Source organism: Thermobia domestica, chromosome 7 (genome assembly GCF_964235325.1).
Source record: "Thermobia domestica chromosome 7, izTheDome1.hap1.1, whole genome shotgun sequence".
Taxonomy (NCBI): Eukaryota; Metazoa; Arthropoda; class Insecta; order Zygentoma; family Lepismatidae; genus Thermobia; species Thermobia domestica.
In genome coordinates, this window is record NC_137460.1 from 25,814,576 (window position 1) to 25,833,162 (window position 18,587).

General features: G+C 32.7%; 1 protein-coding gene across 1 annotated transcript in view; it reads right to left on the reverse strand.

Moving 5' to 3' along the window:
- The window catches only part of LOC145689927 (homeobox protein B-H1-like), a 101,156-nt gene that overhangs the window by 12,269 nt on the left and 70,300 nt on the right, over positions 1-18,587 (reverse strand). The window contains exon 2 of the mRNA XM_081764281.1: positions 15,430-15,664. Coding sequence (XP_081620407.1) covers positions 15,430-15,664 — 235 coding nt within the window. The remainder of the gene's footprint in view (positions 1-15,429; positions 15,665-18,587) is intronic.

The following is an 18,587-nucleotide window of genomic DNA, read 5'->3' on the forward strand; positions in this document are numbered from 1 at the left end:
TCCAACTAAACCAAACATTTATTTTTTTTTTTAATTTCTTGCTATGAGGAATTCATTAGCTCCTAGTGAGTGCGGAACACTCTGAGTATAATAGGCATTAGGAACATAGAATACACTGTTAATATTTTTTCCCCTCTTTAAAAATTTTAGTTACACAAAACATTCTTTTCTTTTGAGTCTTTTTAATCACACAACAATTAACAGAGGCCAAGCTGCTGTTCAATGTGGGTTAAATTCCTTTTACTAAAAGGGCCGCGTTTGAACAACAAAAGAATTTTTCTGCTGTATCATCTTTATAAGAGCATTTAATCTCTTCCTTTCATCACGAGCTCTTGTTGGTAAGACCAATAGAGGATTACGAGGTAATTTTGGATTCTCTTTTCATTTTCTTCTATTTGGCTGATCTAAGCACGGAATACTTTACGAAAATAAATTAAAGTATATCATAACACTTTTCTTGATGTGTTAAATTTTACAATATGTTTTAGCTTTTTACGAAAAAAAAAGTCCAATTAAGCTAAACATTTGTCCTAACATGCTCGAGGACAAATTCTCATTTTTGCACTTTTCGAGAAAAATTGTAAAAAAAAAAAAAAAAAAAAAAAGAGTAAAATAGTTAATCCCTTACCTAATGTTAAGGATCGCAAAGATCCTTAAGATTTTAGACATGCTCCTAGTCTAATAAATATCGAATTCGTCTGAGATCGTCACCCAATCCCTTAATACCTCTGTATATGAATTACTCTTCCCTAAGAGACGGCGTAACCCTCTAAAAGGGTGCTAGCCATCAATGGCTAGCAATAAACAAACAAACAACAATAACAACACGAGTTAAATGTAAAAGCACTTAGGTCATCCACTATAACCTATCCCTAAGCTTCTGTCAAATTTCGTTCCTAAGGGATGGTGTAATCCTCTTAAAGGTGGCTAGCCCTTTTGGCTAGCTTGTATAAAAATTTAAAAAATAAAAATTAATTAAAATGTCCGTTGTGCTTTCTGTTTATTCTTGTGGAATAAATTACTTATTTATTTATATGTCTACTCCTATATACATGATAAATATACAGTTACTTCGTTAAGAATCATATTGTATCTATTGTTTGATTTATTCTATAGCATAACCACACATAACCCGATACTATCTGTAACTCTACAATGGTATACATATGAAACGTATCTGGGGCTGCAGTACCTCACTGAAAGAGCACTCATCTCTGGCGCGTGGAGTCCTTGGTTCGATCCTAGTTCCCACCAAGTGAGCTTTGTGGTGACAAACACCGTGTGGGGAGTTTCCTCGGGGTTATTCAGTTTCTTCTCATAAAATGTTTAAATATACACGACTGGGAAGAAAAATACATTTTCTTATTCTATGTTTAAATGAAAGTAAACATATACCGTAGCTTTCTTATGCGTAAGAACGACGACTTATAGTAGTTTTGAGAGATCATCGACAAACATTCTGTTGGAAAATTATTCTTTCAGAAATAACTAATATTTCAATTGATGGTGATATTATGAACGAGTGCATTTTCTTCAGTTATCACAGAGAATTATACCTTATCTTTTATTGGTATTTTTTCTTTGTTCGTGGGTAAGTCGAACTTTTGGAACTTCTAATTTGGATTATTGGAAGTCAAAGTGGGGAAGCAATGACTACCAAGTGATTATTGAGTACAAGAATTTTTAGTATTGGATACATTGCAAACAGAAGAACGAAGTTTCAGCTGATTGTCAGTTATCCAGAGACAACAATAAGAAAGAGTAACTTAAAACTAATCCATCTGATGATGATGATGATGATGATGATGATGATGATAAAGACGAAGATGTTATAGGAAATAAAATAAAGGAACAGCGGTGCCAAACTCATGTGAAGTTTCCGAAATGGTGCAAATTTAAGCTTCATTGAATGTCAACTAAATGTTATTTCACGCAATAAATGAAATTGGAAGATTTTGTTGACTGTGTAAAACGGATCAAATACAAACAAATGAAAATCACAAACTTCTTTAAATGAGAATCAATAGGTAAGATTGTTATTTGCGTATGATTTTGTGTGTTAATTCAGTGTATGTTGTGCTGTCCTTAAGAGTCTTCATCCGGCGAAATTAAAGTACCGCTAATTTTGCAGTAATTATGTGATATCTTCAAATAGATAAAAGATAATTGAAATGTGGAACAAGAGCGCCCTAGACAATATTATTTTGCGTGAGATACCGTTATCACAAGTCACCTAGCGGCTTTCCGTTTTCAGCTGTTTAGAAACGCGATAATAAATGCCGATTTTCAAAATGGCTCGAAATCGAAAGCAGATAAGTGAGTCGTGATAACGGTTTCTCATGTAAAATAATATTGTCTAGGGCGCTCTTATCGCACATTTCGATTATATTTTATCTATTTGAAGATATCACATAATTACTGTAAAATTAGCGATATTTTAATTTCGCCAGGATGAAGACTCTTAAATGTGTTTTCCATTATATCTACGGTTTAATTTATGTGCGAATATGTGTAGTTTGTTGTTTGAGGTATTGGATCATTACATAATTTGTTAATTTAAAAGTAAAATCCACTGCTTCTTTTTAAAACGTAATATAGTTTTGTGCGCTTGATTTTAGGTATTTGAAAATGCATATATATTTTTTAAATATTTCGAATATTCAATAATTCGAACTTTTTCTCGTTTCTTCTTGGACTTCGAATTAAATAGAGTTCGCTGTAACATCCCGTGACGGACAGAAAAATCCAAATAAAAATCATGTCTTTCCATTACGTATAAAGTTTCTACCACGATCTTGCATATCCCAGGACAGGTATATTTTCTAGTACATGTGAGAATATCCCGTGGATATGTTATGGTATGGGGATTCTCTCTCTCTACATATGTATATAAATCAACAATCGTCTCTCGTAGATGATCATGGAATGTTAAAGCTAAATAGTCATTTTCACTTAAATTTTCCACCTAGTTACGGCACTCTTAAGGGTATTCAACCAAACCAAAGTGAAAAAAGAAAGAAAAAAAAGAGCAATTGGAATACGCTGTTAAACGCTTAGCAATTCAATCCTACTAACGTTAAGTGGTGGGAAAATAAGACCTCTTTAAAAAGACCACAGACAACCTCCCCACCCGAAAAAGATGTGGAGAGGTAATGTAACATATAATGATCATTGCATAGTCAAATAGATATATAAAACGAATTATTTTAAAATGGCGTCCGTCAGTGTGTGGATAGATAAATCCAGGAACAAAGAATGGATACTCGAATAGGGACAAAGGATGCCTTTTAATTCCTAAGTTGTATTACGGTAGCAACGACCACACGATTTGCATGCATGGATGACGATTGACTATAATACCCCCTCCTCCTTTCCCTTTATCCCCTACAGTTTGCGAATCACACTTCCACTTGGTTGGATTTAGAAGATCTATAATCTTTTTATTCACATTTCCTGAATGGAGCAAAAAGAATTTGAAAAATTGGAACCAACTCAAACCACCACACGTTCTATTCTGTTTATTATTATTATTAAACTGTTCCATGTATATCTCGACACCTTCTAGGGTTTCTCTTATATATACATGTTATTCGGCACGGTCAGTTTTTTTTCTTTTGCTTTTAATTGTAGAAAAACCGCTTTTGTGTGTTGGCAGAGAATTTTCAATCAAGCAGTCACTGCTTCCCCACTTTGACTCTGATTCTTAAGAAACCGTGAAATGGGCCGTACAAAGTCGCTGCTTTGTAGTAACTCTCCAACCGATTTTCCGACCAAGTGATTCTCTTCATTCGCCATAGACTATTTTATAACCTTTTTTTTTATCTCTTCACTTTTTTTTTCTATTTTACTTGTCTGTTGGGTCTTCCTCTTCCTTTTGCTCTTTTGCTTTGACGCAACAACGTTTTCCTATTTATTTTATGTCCTGGTTCTTTTTATTGATATTATTTTCTCGTTTCTTTGACTTGATTTAAAAACAGTATTTACATTGCAGCGTACTATAATTATTGCGCGTTTGCAGTGTGTGTGAATTGACGGAAGAGTACCATCCAAAAAACCCCCCGAACAAAAATTTACCCCTCCTAGAGAAGAAAATTCTCATCATTGACAGGGATTACAAAAAAAAATGAAATCTTTGAGTTTTATGTCCCACGATTATGCTGTGTGGGCTAAAGAAGACGGTGATGATAAGAAATGAATGAAATTATGGAATGAAGAAAGTGGGGGAAAACGGGAGAACCCCGAGAAAAACACCGCACACGATGTTTGTCCACAACAAAGCCTACTTGGCGCGAGCTGGAACCAAACCCGGGAACCTCATGCACCAGAGGTGACACTGGGCCACCGCGGTCCGAAGGCAGGGATCGTAACTTTTCCCATTTTTTTTTTTTCGAATGATCATGAAGGTAGAAACATGGAAACACTTTTATGGAACATCTCGTTTCTCAACCTTTTTGTACTCGTTAGAATCACACACTTTTGTTTGAAGTTTACAAACAAACTAGGATTGCTAGTGTTAGAATGATAGGGTGTTAATGAACTACACCGATAAACTTTAAAAGTTGATTTCTCACACCAGAATAATACAAGTATGTGGGGAAAACTTCATAGTTTCGAAACCTTCCAAATCGTGTAAAATTAGATCTCATCACTCGTTATTCCGAACACAAGGAACCGCGAAACTGGCGGCTTCTAACACTCCCGAGTTCCCGCCGACGCATTAAGTGTTAGCTGCTGTCAAAGCTTACTTTCTGTCTACTTTGGACCCACCTTTTTTAAGTCTGTGCATATCCGGAAGAATCCTTTGCAAGCTACACTGTATATTGTTGAAATATACATTTTTATATATGGTGTGTGTGATTTGCTTAACGCTAATATAGACCGCCACTCTACGATCCGTCGTGTTTGAAATAACACGTATTACGTTGTTTTTCTTCTACAAACATACTTCAAGATTGTAAACCATTTTCGTTAGGAGCTGCTTAAATAGAAAAAACAGTAGAATCTGGTCATCGTACCAAAATTTCAAATATTCGGATGTGCAATATCTGAATTTTGATATCGAAAACCAATACTAAACATCACAAATACTGCATATCGAAATGCTGACAAATATTGAAATATCAAAAATCATTCAAAAATAACAAATACCGAAATATCGATAAGTATCGGCATACTGAATATTGAAATAAATAAATAAATCCCGAAAACTGTCGAAATATCGACATCAGGCAGTAATTTCTATTTAAGAAAAAGAATTTAGTTAAAATATCAGAAACAAAATTTATTAAAATCTTAACTCGAGGTTAGAACGTTAACTTGTTAAACGTTACATCATGAACTCTGATAAGACAGTAAATAGGATCGCGGACTAGAAGTTTCAATTTCGTCGGTAGATGTCAACCACTGAAGAACGTCTGCTGTCATCTAACAGCGAGATGAGTGACTACTACTAATACCTTTACAAAAAGGAAAACAAAAAGCATTCAAAAGTTAACTTTCATTCATTGAAGAGTTATCGTGTGCGACAATGTAAGTCGCCGTTATCCATTATTGTTAACATATTTGAATTTATTTATGACCTCGACCGAGATAATTCTTTAGCTATCTATTGCAACAAAGAAATTAAAAAATCGACATCCATTCAAGAGTTGCCGTTGTAACGGACGTACTAACATTATATTATAAGCGCAACTAGCGTGACCGTAATAACACAATTGTATAAGGCCCACTAGCGTGATTCTAATAACGTTACAATCCCATCAGGCTCACTGGCGTGATCCTAATAATATTACAATATTATCAGGCTCACTAGCGTGATCCTATTAACATTACAATTTTATAGGGCCCACTAGCGTGATCTTAATAGTATTACAATCATATAAGGCCCACCAGCGTGATTTTAATAACATTACAATGTTATAAGGCTCACTCGCGTGATTCTAATAACATTACAATCTTATCAGGCTCACTAGCGTGATTTTAATAACATTACAATCTTATCAGGCTCACTAGCGTGATTCTAATAATATTACAATCTTATCAGGCTCACTAGCGTGATTCTAGTAACATTACAATGTTATAAGGCCCACTAGCGTGATCCTAATAGCATTACAATTTTATAGGGCCCACTAGCATGATCCTAAGAAAGATTTCCTGAAAAAGAATGGAGGACGACTTTCTTCCGTGATCAGATTTTCACTTGCAGTTTTTTTTTTTTTCTTAAACGGAAAAACAGCTCGAAAATTATTTGAAATAATCCTTAATGACGAAAATGATTAATTAATTCAACACAACATTTTTACTTATAAAAAGTAGCATTAAGTTTTATTACTTGAACGAAAAAAAAAATTCCTAACAATTTTCACGTATTCTTTTCTTTTACCGTTGTTTCAAGATATTTTAAAGGTTATATTACCTAACACAAACGATTTACTAATTAACATGTTTTGTTAACCGAAGATAACATAGCGAGGTTACTCCTTCATGTCTAATTACAGATAACGATGTCTTAAGAGTTAATCTTCGTTTTCCTCTAACAAACGATCTTAGTAATTTAATAAAATGACACTTATATATACACACATGAGAGAGAGAGGGAGAAAATTTTTAAAAAGTTACATGAACATTTCCTTGTATTATAAATATAATTAACCATTTATTACCCATTTTAACTAGCTATTAAAAATGAATTCGTAAATTTTATTTTATTTTATTTTTGTATTTTCCCTTATTGCACAGTTAATTATTTTTCTTTTCTAATTTCTCCAAGAATTTTTTCTTAGTTATTTCCGTCATGTCTTTTCCCTCTTTATATCAAAAGTTCTTCAAACTCGTCATCAATACAAATAAAATATTTCTGTTTTGTATCACCTGAATACTTCTGAAACCAGCAACATTACGATCTTTCCGTCTGGTGGTCATAAAACTCCATGATTTTGTTTACCAGACGATCCTATTATTATTGCTTGTTGAGGTACTTTTTTTTTATTTTTTTAAAATCTTATTGGTATATATTTTCAATCGGACACACTGAACTATAGAAATTAATTTTCATGAAGCTAAGTGAGTTTTAAACAGATCTGGAAAAGAAACAATTAAAATTCCCACTTATTTTCGTAAGAGAAAAGAATAATACTTCACCATATTAATCAGTGGTTGCAACCTTGTTTACGTGGCGCGTTCTTCGTAAATCATGCATAATTCACCGTCTCTTCTTTTTCACGACAGAGACAAAATGTGAAACACTTGGCGTCTGTATAAAGTCTGCTGAAGCTAAATTGTAAATGATAATTATAATTTTCATAATTTCACAGTTTATTTCTGTCAATAACTTGCACACCTCTTGCTCGCTTTTTACACCTGCCCCCTGGGTGGCGCTCCCAAGTTGCAAACCAGTGAGGGCTGATAAACCAAATGGCGAAGGAATTCAAGAACTTTAAACTTGTTTCTGTTTACCTCTCAAATAATTATTTCGCCATCTCCATTCCAAAACTGTGTCTGCTCGTTGTTAAACCTCAAATATTATAATTACACGTAGCAAACTGCTGAGAAGTGACGTTTTTCACAAAACTCGATATGACTCTTAAAAATAGTTATACCGAGTTTTATGAAACGTTGTTGAGTTTTCCATAATTTTAAGATATTTTTATCAATTTAGTTGTATCATGTTATCTAAACATCAAAACTTGAATGTTTAATATTTAAAAAAAAAAAAAAAAACAGACAAATTATACTCGCATACGCATTATGTCGAAATTTTTAATAGTTTCGTTCTGAGGAAAGAAAAAAACTATTTTGGAATTTAAAAAATATTCGTTAAGCAAAATTTTAAATTTTGTTTCATATTGTTTTATCAAGAAATTCTACGTTCAATATAAGGAAATACACTTTAACATTTATTTTGTGAACGGGGAATAGAAAGATTTTATTACAAACTATGAAAATCTAATTTTAAGTTTCCAGTACCTGCATTAACTAAATTTTATTTGTGCTAAAATGTAATTATTTCAAAATATAAGTTTCATGTGACTCATCAGTTCTCATCGCCATTTACATCCCTTTGTTTAAAATTTTACAGTAATTATGTAATGAGTTAAAATCTAACTTCTGAACTATTAGAACTGACGGCACACCGGCACATAAGATTCTCAAACCAGGATGATGTAACTAAAAATGCTGAACGTCCAGATACCATAATTACTATGATGACATTCACGTTCTTAAAACTATCTGTTAAACTCAAACGGATATGAAACCATTTTTAAAACGAGCTATGAACTACCTGGCAATACTGCTTCTAAAGTACATTGAAGCCACTACTTTACTTGTTGTGGCTCTGGAGTTTAGCGTCTCTTCCATCGAAGCTATATAAGACATGAAGCTACAGTTTAACGTGGGGTCCGAATCACACGATTTCCCACTGGGAAACAAACTTGGTTCTCTCGCATCTAGAGTGCGGGCACTAAACTATACACCTATACAAAGGAGGTCCACTGCTTTGCTATATTTATATTTTCACATTTCAGTCATTTACTAAGTCCAAATATTTTCTGAATTCAGAATTCATTGTTCTTAAGACGTTAAAAAGTTTATTTCATTAAAAGATAGAACTTTGTCAAATTTGATGTGATTCGAGAGGGTGTTATCAACTCTCATTTTTCCCCTTATCCCGTTTGTGAATCCCTACTACTACTACTACTACTACTACTACTACTACTACTACTACTACTACTACTACTACTACTACTACTACTACTACTACTAATAATAATAATAATAATAATAATAATAATAATAATAATAACAATGTCCGCTGTAGCCTTCAAGGATTTTGGATTTCTGATTCTGAAATTATTAACCGTGCTCAAGTCTACAAAGTTAGAACGGACCAATGAACGAACATGACGAGAATATAGGCCTTTTAATTGTTCTACTGTGACTTGAACGCTAAAACCTATTGAAATAACTCACAAAACAGCTATGTTTATTCTGGAACAAAAATCTCATATTGGTGTCATATTGTCACTACATGATAAAATTTTATCAAAAAAGACTAGTAGATACTTATGGGAAAATGAATCCTTACAACTTTTATTTTCGTAAATATTATTATAAAGTTTAGTAGTGAAACTGGCTCCTCAATTTTATTGGAAGTCAAATATATAAGAATTTAGGAGTTTCCTCCCCTCCTCTTCCTCTTTTTTTTAACTCCATCAAATTGCATGTCAACAAACATACAACAAAATACGTGAAGATATATTTCTGTTTAAAAACTTTCGTTTATATGCTTGGTACGTTTTGCCTAAGAACGTTTTCAATACAGTTTAATTCAATCTTACAAGGGTGTGTGATATCTGGTATAAGCAATCAACACGAAATCGCTAAGTATAAAATTTTGGGGGAGAAACACATATAAAACGAAGACACACACAACACACATAGCTGACAAGAGAACGTGAACATGTTTCGAGGAACATAGCGTGGCCGCCCTATTCGGCCTTCGTGTTAGATAAGATTTTTGTAGCTGTGTGCGACACTTTTCCGAGGAAGCTTTGCCCTTTCTGTTTCTTGATATGGAAGCAAAACTTTTGACACGCTATAGGAAAGTCAACAAAATAAAAACTAAAAGTTAAAAAATAAAATGAAAAAAAAAATGTCCCCATAAACGAAATATAGGTAGCCTAAATACTCTTATAGTTTTTCTTACTTTCATTTCACACGACGATCAACTATTGGCAAATGATTGACACATTTTCAACATTTGTTTTATTTGATTGCTTTATGTGCAGCTATTATTTTACTTAAAAATGACTGATTCATGAACGAATCATCATCAGTTCCAACTATTTGACTGATGAACGAATCTAAATCAACATTTAAAGAATGACCATGTTTCAAATCAAAATCGAATTATTCTTCTAAATAGGACTGATGAACATACTAAGAAATACTGTTAAGTTTAAAGCGACCGATAATGATAATCTCTTACGGTCATTACAAAATCTTTTCATAAAATACAAATAATCTCAAACATTCTAAGTAATATTTGTTGGCAAAAGTGAAATTGGCAACAATTTTTATTCAAAGAGCTTCAAAACATGCATAATAACTGTGGGCGTTATGCAGAGTCGTTTTGAAGTATGATTAGCGTCATACTAAAGGCCTGACTACTGCTGGAAACATATGCTAGTCGAGCTCTTTAGTATGGCACTAACCACGCTTCAGAACGACTCTGCATAAGGCCTTGTAATTCTTATTAAGATAGCTTATAGAATAGTAACATTAGGCCGGTTTTTACAATATTAAATACAATACGAACTATGTATTAACTAAATCTGTGAATCAACAACAGGAAACTGTTTAAATGTGTAGATACTAAAAATTTCTTTAATGACAAAAAAAAAAAAAAAAAACCATTGTGTCAACCCACATTTACTATTTTGAACAATACTGTATTTATAACATATCAATTTCAACGATGATATTATTCTTACAAATAATAATAATAATAATAATAATAATAATAATAATAATAATAATAATAATAATAATAATAATAATAATAATGATAAATACAGCAATAATTTTCTCCTCCATAATTGAGTCTCATTAATTATTAAGCCACACACTTAAATACGATTTTCACTTTTCTAAGTATAATCTTAATATTTGTACTTGTAGCGAATTTAAAAATAACATAATGAAGATTTTTTAAATGTCCTTGGACTAATTAAATACCCGCATATGTAATTAAGGTAACTAATAATTAATATATAATCATATATCAATAAATTTATTAACTAGTAATAAATCAAGGAGCGTCTTTTGTTCGCGTGTTCTCAGATGCAATTGCTAAAAGGGAGAGAAGTTTCGGTGTTTTTGGGCTAAATCCAATACTTGCCATTTCCAATAGAATTTCAATAGCGTAGAAAATTTTGACGATTATTTACAACTAGCGGTGATTAGCCGCTTCGCTGGTTGAAATAAAAACTTCAAATACACAACTCCTTAGGTCATGTGTTTGGTGAAAATGACAGTAAAAATTAAATATTAACTACTATTGTGGGCTGAATTAGGATTTAAAGGCATCGGAAGTGTCCCTGTTCATATCAGCGACCCCGAAAACGATGGTTTCAACACTAATAGTCTATCGGTCATTTTCGATCATTTTTATATATTTCCTCCTGCTTAAGTTGCGGGGCTGAATTTGGATTTAAAGGGCATCGGAAATGTCAAAGTATCACTGTTCATCTCAGCGACCCCGAAAACTATGAATTCGACACTAATATTGGTCATTTTCGATCAAATTTCAGATATATATTCTCCTCCCCTCTCTTAAGTTGCACCGAGAAAGTGAAATGATGAAAAATATCCTAGGCCCGAACCTCATCTATTCTGAAAATTTGATCGAGATCGGTCGGGTAGTTCAAGCAGTGCGAAGTCACAAACATGGTAGTCACTTATATATATATATATATATATATATATATATATATATATATATATATATATATATATATATATATAAATTTCTTTGAGTGACAGCAAAAATACCTTCTTTTGCACACGTTCAAGCCTATATACAGTATATGGATTTGTTTTCGACATTGCTTAATGTTCATAGTTTTTTTTTTTTTTTTTTTTTTTGGATGTCAGCGACGACCTTTCTTATCTATAGAATGGGCAGAATATTCCTTTTTTTTTTTTTGCAAATAAATTATTATTATTACAAAACAAAAGCAGGCCTATTCCGTTGGAAAGAACAATAAGTTCACCTGTTTTCTTTTCTTTTTATTTAGACCTACTATTTTGAAAAATGCGAATGAAATCATTTGGGCAATGGAGAAGTCTAATGACAAAGTATGGTTTTAAAATCATAATGGTATGTTGTCTTCATTACAAACTTCAAATGTAAGGCTCTCACATTAAAAGCTTTTCGAAGACGTGTATTATTCTATATTTAGATTGTTTTAAATATTTTTATACTGAATTTTAATAACTCTTAATTTTAATAAGTAAGACAGAAACATTAAAAAAAAAAAAAAAAAGGAAAATGATATTTAAGAATGTTTTTCTGTCTGTATATCTTAGCAATCATTTTCTGCTAATCAGTAGGAAGTTTTATTACCGCTCTATACTACAGTTTTAAATGTGGTTTTCCTTTTCTTTTAAAAAATGTATAATCCTATCTCAAATTACAGCAAATTTCTAAATATCAAAAAGGAAACATTAGTTCCATAATGAAGATTTCTTTCCTTTTTCAATATCCTGAAATTCTTTTAATAATATTTGATTCTTACATTTAATTAATGTAACATAGGAAGAAAAAAATTCTTTATTTTAAAGCAAATTGTTTTTCCTTTTCCAATAATTCCAACATATAATGATCGGTTAATTTGACAGGAAAACGTATTAATATATAAAACTGCAACGCAATAAATCAAGTAGCTTTTGGTTCAGGGTCCTGGGTTCGATTTCTGATACTATGGACAGAATTAACGATGTCTATCCAACATCGTGGGAAATTTTGGAAGGTACCAGAACTTAAATTACGAGGGAGAGAACTCCGGTACAGAAGGGACGTGTTTGCGCCTTAATTTTATGGTCAATTTTATGAATTATCCAACCTCAACTATGTCTCAAATTCATATTTTAGGCACTTCATTGTTAATCTATTTCATAACGTTTAAGGAAGAATTACTTGAGAGCTGAGTGGAAGAAATGTGAGAAAAAAATCATTACATATTCCTGCTTGCTATCAAATGACATAATGAGATGAACTTCCGTTTAGTGGAGTGTCTCTTAGTAACATACCAAGCAACTTATTCTCTTTTGTCTTAAGTTTCAGAGAATATGTAAGCTTAATAACCAACGTGAATTGCAATGCACACATATGACAATAGTGAATGTAATGTAATGAATATAATTAATAACATATTCAAACTTTGTCGATTCGTGTACTGTATATTACGATACAAAATCGCCGTTCAAAGGCAAAATACCTTTGAGAAAATCACGATTATGTGTTTAGCTAAAAGCCTCCAAACTTGTGGATAAGGTAAAGTTTACACTTATGATAACGTAGCTATATTATACACACGGCTTTCTGCTTTTGTCAGTTAATGCTCCATGGTCACATGCTCATTGCCTGCTTGAGTTTTAACCAAATCTGCAGAACATATTGGCTTAGGACGGCAGAAAATATTTTTATATGTAAACGATGAAACGGTAGTATACTAATTATACCATTTCGATGTTTTCCATCTCCACGTTTATAGATGACATTTTCCGATTGGTTACCGCGTGCCTTCGGCTTGTACTATTATTTTAATGTTAAATGAGCTGACTGTGGGGTTATTTGAGTCGAATGTAAAATAAAGCTGTGATGCTGTTTGATTTTGGTAGAGCTGACTGGGTTATTTGAGTCGAATGTAAAATAAACCTGTGATGATATTTGATTTTGGTAGAGCTGACTGTGGGGTTATTTGAGTCGAATGTAAAATAAACCTGTGATGATATTTGATTTTGGTAGAGCTGACTGGGTTATTTGAGTCGAATGTAAAATAAACCTGTGATGATACTTGATTTTGGTAGAGCTGACTGGGTTATTTGAGTCGAATGTAAAATAAACCTGTGATGATATTTGATTTTGGTAGAGCTGACTGGGTTATTTGAGTCGAATGTAAAATAAAGCTGTGATGCTATTTGATTTTGGTAGAGCTGACTGGGTTATTTGAGTCGAATGTAAAATAAACCTGTGATGATACTTGATTTTGGTAGAGCTGACTGGGTTATTTGAGTCGAATGTAAAATAAACCTGTGATGATATTTGATTTTGGTAGAGCTGACTGGGTTATTTGAGTCGAATGTAAAATAAAGCTGTGATGCTATTTGATTTTGGTAGAGCTGACTGGGTTATTTGAGTCGAATGTAAAATAAACCTGTGATGATACTTGATTTTGGTAGAGCTGACTGGGTTATTTGAGTCGAATGTAAAATAAACCTGTGACGATATTTGATTTTGGTAGAGCTGACTGTGGGGTTATTTGAGTCGAATGTAAAATAAACCTGTGACGATATTTGATTTTGGTGTTGGAATGTTATCTTTTAAACAGTTCAAGGACTTACTCTTTTTCATTCGGTTCTTATTTCATAATATACATTTCTTCCTAATGTCTGATTTTTTTACATTTGTATAAATGAAAGTAAAGAACTTCTAATCCCAATAGCGCCACAAAAACACGAAACAGTTATTTTGAGAAGATACTAGACTTCAGTTTTAGACACTGAATTTTCATAACTTAAATAATTTTTTAGGTAGATAAATTTTATAAGTACCTGTAATATATGTAATATTATATATAATGCATATATTGTACTGTATTACATACAGTACAATAAATATATGTTACAATAAAACAACATAAAACACTGGTGTAGCATCTGTTTACCCGCTTGGGTTTGTATGTGAACCTTAACTTACAGTCAGTAATTGAACACATTAATCTAGATCGTAGCTGTAGCTGGGGACAGATATTGCTTCTTTCTAATGTCAGCATGTTACAACCAAAACCGTTTGAAAGATGGATAATTGTATGGGATACAATCTATTATCATGATGAACCTAAGTCACCCTACCAGCAGTGGCGGAGGGAATTCTTCTAGTGAGTGGAAGTCGGAGTCACGGTGTTAATGTTAGCTCACATCTACTTGCTCATTTAGTGCCAATAGGCGTCCCGACGCTGTAAATTATCGAATCCGTGGTATGACCAGAACCCATGGTCTGCAAACCCTTGGAAACATTGGAGGGAACTACAATTACGATTGTTCAAGAGATGAGATGATATCTTCCAATAGGAATATAGATACACTTTCTTTCTGAGACGAAATAGGGTCTATCCTTTTCATGATATATTTTCAAGAAAAGTCAGTCTTAACTCCTATCTTGTAAGCACCCCTTACCTACAATCTCAGTCCTCCCTATATCAGATTATAGCTGAGTTAACACTATCGAAACTAATAATTTGCTCAATCCATTCTTTTGAGAATGGAATGAACCTCTCCTCCCAGGCAAATTGATTCTTCAAACTTGGTTCATCTTAGTTTATAAGAAAGAAAAAACTCTGTCAATGAAGAATCCGATTACTTACACCCAAGTAGCGCCAATGCTAGTGAATAAGGAGTGTTCACACTAGCGATTGAGATGCTAGTACGCTCTTGCTTTCAGGCACCTCCACATCTGTCCTCACCACGCTGAGTGAGCAACAGATTACCAACGCCATCTGGTATTCTCCAATGATTATCCAACTAACTACTGACGTCATTAGGTACACTACTGTTTGACAATCTGACAGGGACCGATAGACCAGTGTGGCCACGTCATTGGATGATATTCTACATATAAGGAACCGAAACTAAATTTAAACTTACCGCCTGTTCTGATACCAAGTCTTGACCTGAGTATCTGTGAGGTTGAGCTTCGCTGCTAGTTCCATCCTGTCCTGAACACTGAGATACTTTTGTCGCTCGAAACTCTTTTCGAGTGTTTGTAGTTGATGATCTGTGAACGCCGTTCGAGCTTTTCGTTGCTTCTTCGGCAGGTTCTTACTACTGTCCCCGATGGCTGCGTCCGATTCGTGACCGCTTGCCCCTTCGTGCTCTTTACCTAAAAAAACAAGGACAGGAAAATAAATAAATATTACTTGTTCGGTATCTTTTAAATCATAGATTATATTTTTAAAAAAATCTAATAATCATAATTCATTTAAATCAACAATAAAGTATGGATGATTGTGTATAAAGTAGTTTGTATGAGAAGTCATATTCAAAGAGATATTATGAATTTCTAAGTTCACATAGAATATATAATTTTCGGGCCTTACCAATAAGAATTATTGTCTATTTTAAATTGATTTTTATTTTTCCTGAATATACAGTAATAACGGTGTTCTGAGATTGTGATGAAATAATCTTGATGGATTCTCTTGCAAACGAAACCATAATAATTGCAAGATATTGTTCTTATATTTTTCTCTGGTTCAGCGGTTCAAGTGGATGTCAAATCGACTAAGAACGCTTCGTGACCGACCATTGGTGCAACATGATAATGCAAGACCCCATTTACTCGCTGATTGTAAGTAGGACGATGGAGAAGAACTGTAGAGGGAATTGGTCTCCTATCCGCTTTACTCGCATGATCTAGCTCCTAACTACTATCTTTCTTCTCAGAACTGAATGAAATGAAATAGAAATGTCTAGTATGGTGAATAATAATGAAATAATTACTGGAATTAGAATTTCGGAGGAAAGGAGAGAATCTCGATGAAGCTTACGGACGCAATCTTCTCCACCACAAATTCACACCAGAGTTGAGCGCTCTACCACGAAGCCACCGTGGGCCCCCTTTTTCCAGAACTCAAAAAAGAAAAAAAAACTACGTGTTGTGCGGTTTCAGAACTTGAGTTATATAAAGGGTATTGTAGATTAATGGATAAAGGAAGTTCTTGAAACTTGACCTGAGAAGTTTAATTTCCAGTTGGGAGAAGTCCATACAGTTAGATTGCAAAACAACACGTGAATTTAAATATAAACTTCCAGATCACTGTAAAAATTTACCGTGCCTATACTCGGCGTAATATCTTCACCTGAATATTTCGTGAATCGTACACTAATAATACAAATTTCCTATAAACAAATCTATAGATGTAGAGATTGCAAGAAATGCACATTTTGAGACAGGAAATCTAAAAAGACATGGACTGGAAGCAGAGAAGCCCCATCGTGACTATTGTAAACATTTCCTCATCGTTTCGGAGACTTCATATGTGACTTGAATCCACTGTTAAGGTGTGTAACTGGTAAATTCCAAATAAAACAAACTACTTGGGGGCAAGACGGATTATCTGTCCCGCCCATGATCTTTGAGGCAGTAATTCAGCATAAGTATAGGTTCAATTTTTTGAAACGAAAATTCCTGTCATAAATCCATATAGATTACATTATTGTTTGCCCTTGTCTCTCTCTCTCTTTTTTTTCTTTTCTTTTTTTGCTGTCCACAATAGAACGACAACTATTCTCCCTCCTTTTTTGATATGTTATTGAGATGTCAACATTATTTTAAAACTACATTTTAAAAACTTTATATTTTTTAAAGTTTTTGTTTGCATCTTCAATAATTTGATTTTAATGACTTTTAGAAGATTTGAAAAGGATAGGAGCAAAGAGAAGGAGGGAGAAGTAATTCTATTATTTGGCTTGTAAAAGTGTAAGGATTTGCCAACACTGTGACTTTGTGTTCTCTTAACGTCCTTTTCATAGTACTGGTTCACGAAGCATGAAATCACCTACAATGCCCTTGGGTCTCGCTTTGTTTAATACGAAGTTTTTATTTTTTTTATTATTTATTTTTACTTTTTTTTCACATTAGTAAGGAAAATATAATAGATGACACACACACACACAAATATATTTATAGATATAAACATATTAAGCATCTTTATTTGTCTTTTTACTACTACTAAAAAGATAACAAGGAAAGAAAATTATAATTTTAAGATATTGTGTGCTTATATTGTGTGTGTTAATGTTTGTTACATTATTTTACGGGCGGCCATTTGTCTTTTCTACGTTCTTCCTGTGTCAGCTTAAAATGTTATTTAGTCTTAGAAAATGGATTCCTTCCTCTTTCTTTCCGGACGGTTTTGTCTTTCTATGTGTTTTGTTCCTACCTACCTTGCTCATAAAGATTCTAATTAGTACGCTTAAAATCTACTACTGCTTGGTAATGGTGAGTATTCTGTGAGTTGCAACGTTAAGAAAAAGGGGGCTTTTTAGACCACTTTTAACCGTTTAGCCACTGAGATAATTCTTCTCGTCGTCTTCTTCTTCTTTTTCTTCTTGTTCAAACCCACTTTTCAACGTCATTCTTTTCAAGATATTTTATTCCTTTATACTTGAGTTTTCTTGTTCTTGTTTCTTTTTTAAGTAAAGCATTTTAGTCCTAATTTACTGACGAAAACTTCCTTCCTGTGAAGTTTCCCCAATTATACTCATTTCCGTAACTTGTGTTTGAGACAAGACCTTGTAAAATTTGTTGTTTTTCTCTTTTTTATTCTTTATATAATGCTGTATATATATATATATATATATATATATATATATATATATATATATATATATATATATATATATATATATATATATATATATATATATATATATGAGTATAATGTTCTTGAGAGCGCATGCGTCTTTGTTTTATATATGCATATACAAAGCGTTTTGTATTCTTGCCCTATTCAGCTGCGGGAACGACAAATTAACAAGCTATTTTCGCTAGTTAGTCAACAGCGATGTTGTTATTAAGAACTAGTGGCGAAAGTGCTTATTTGTACAGAAATTTCAGTGGCATTGAGAGGGGAATTTAATCAAATTTAATTCTTTATTATTATTATTATTATTATTATTATTATTATTATTATTATTATTATTATTATTATTATTATTATTATTATTATTATTATTTACATAAATAGGTAACGAAATTGCTTCTTAAAACGAAAGAAAATTAAAGGAAACTATTAAATGTA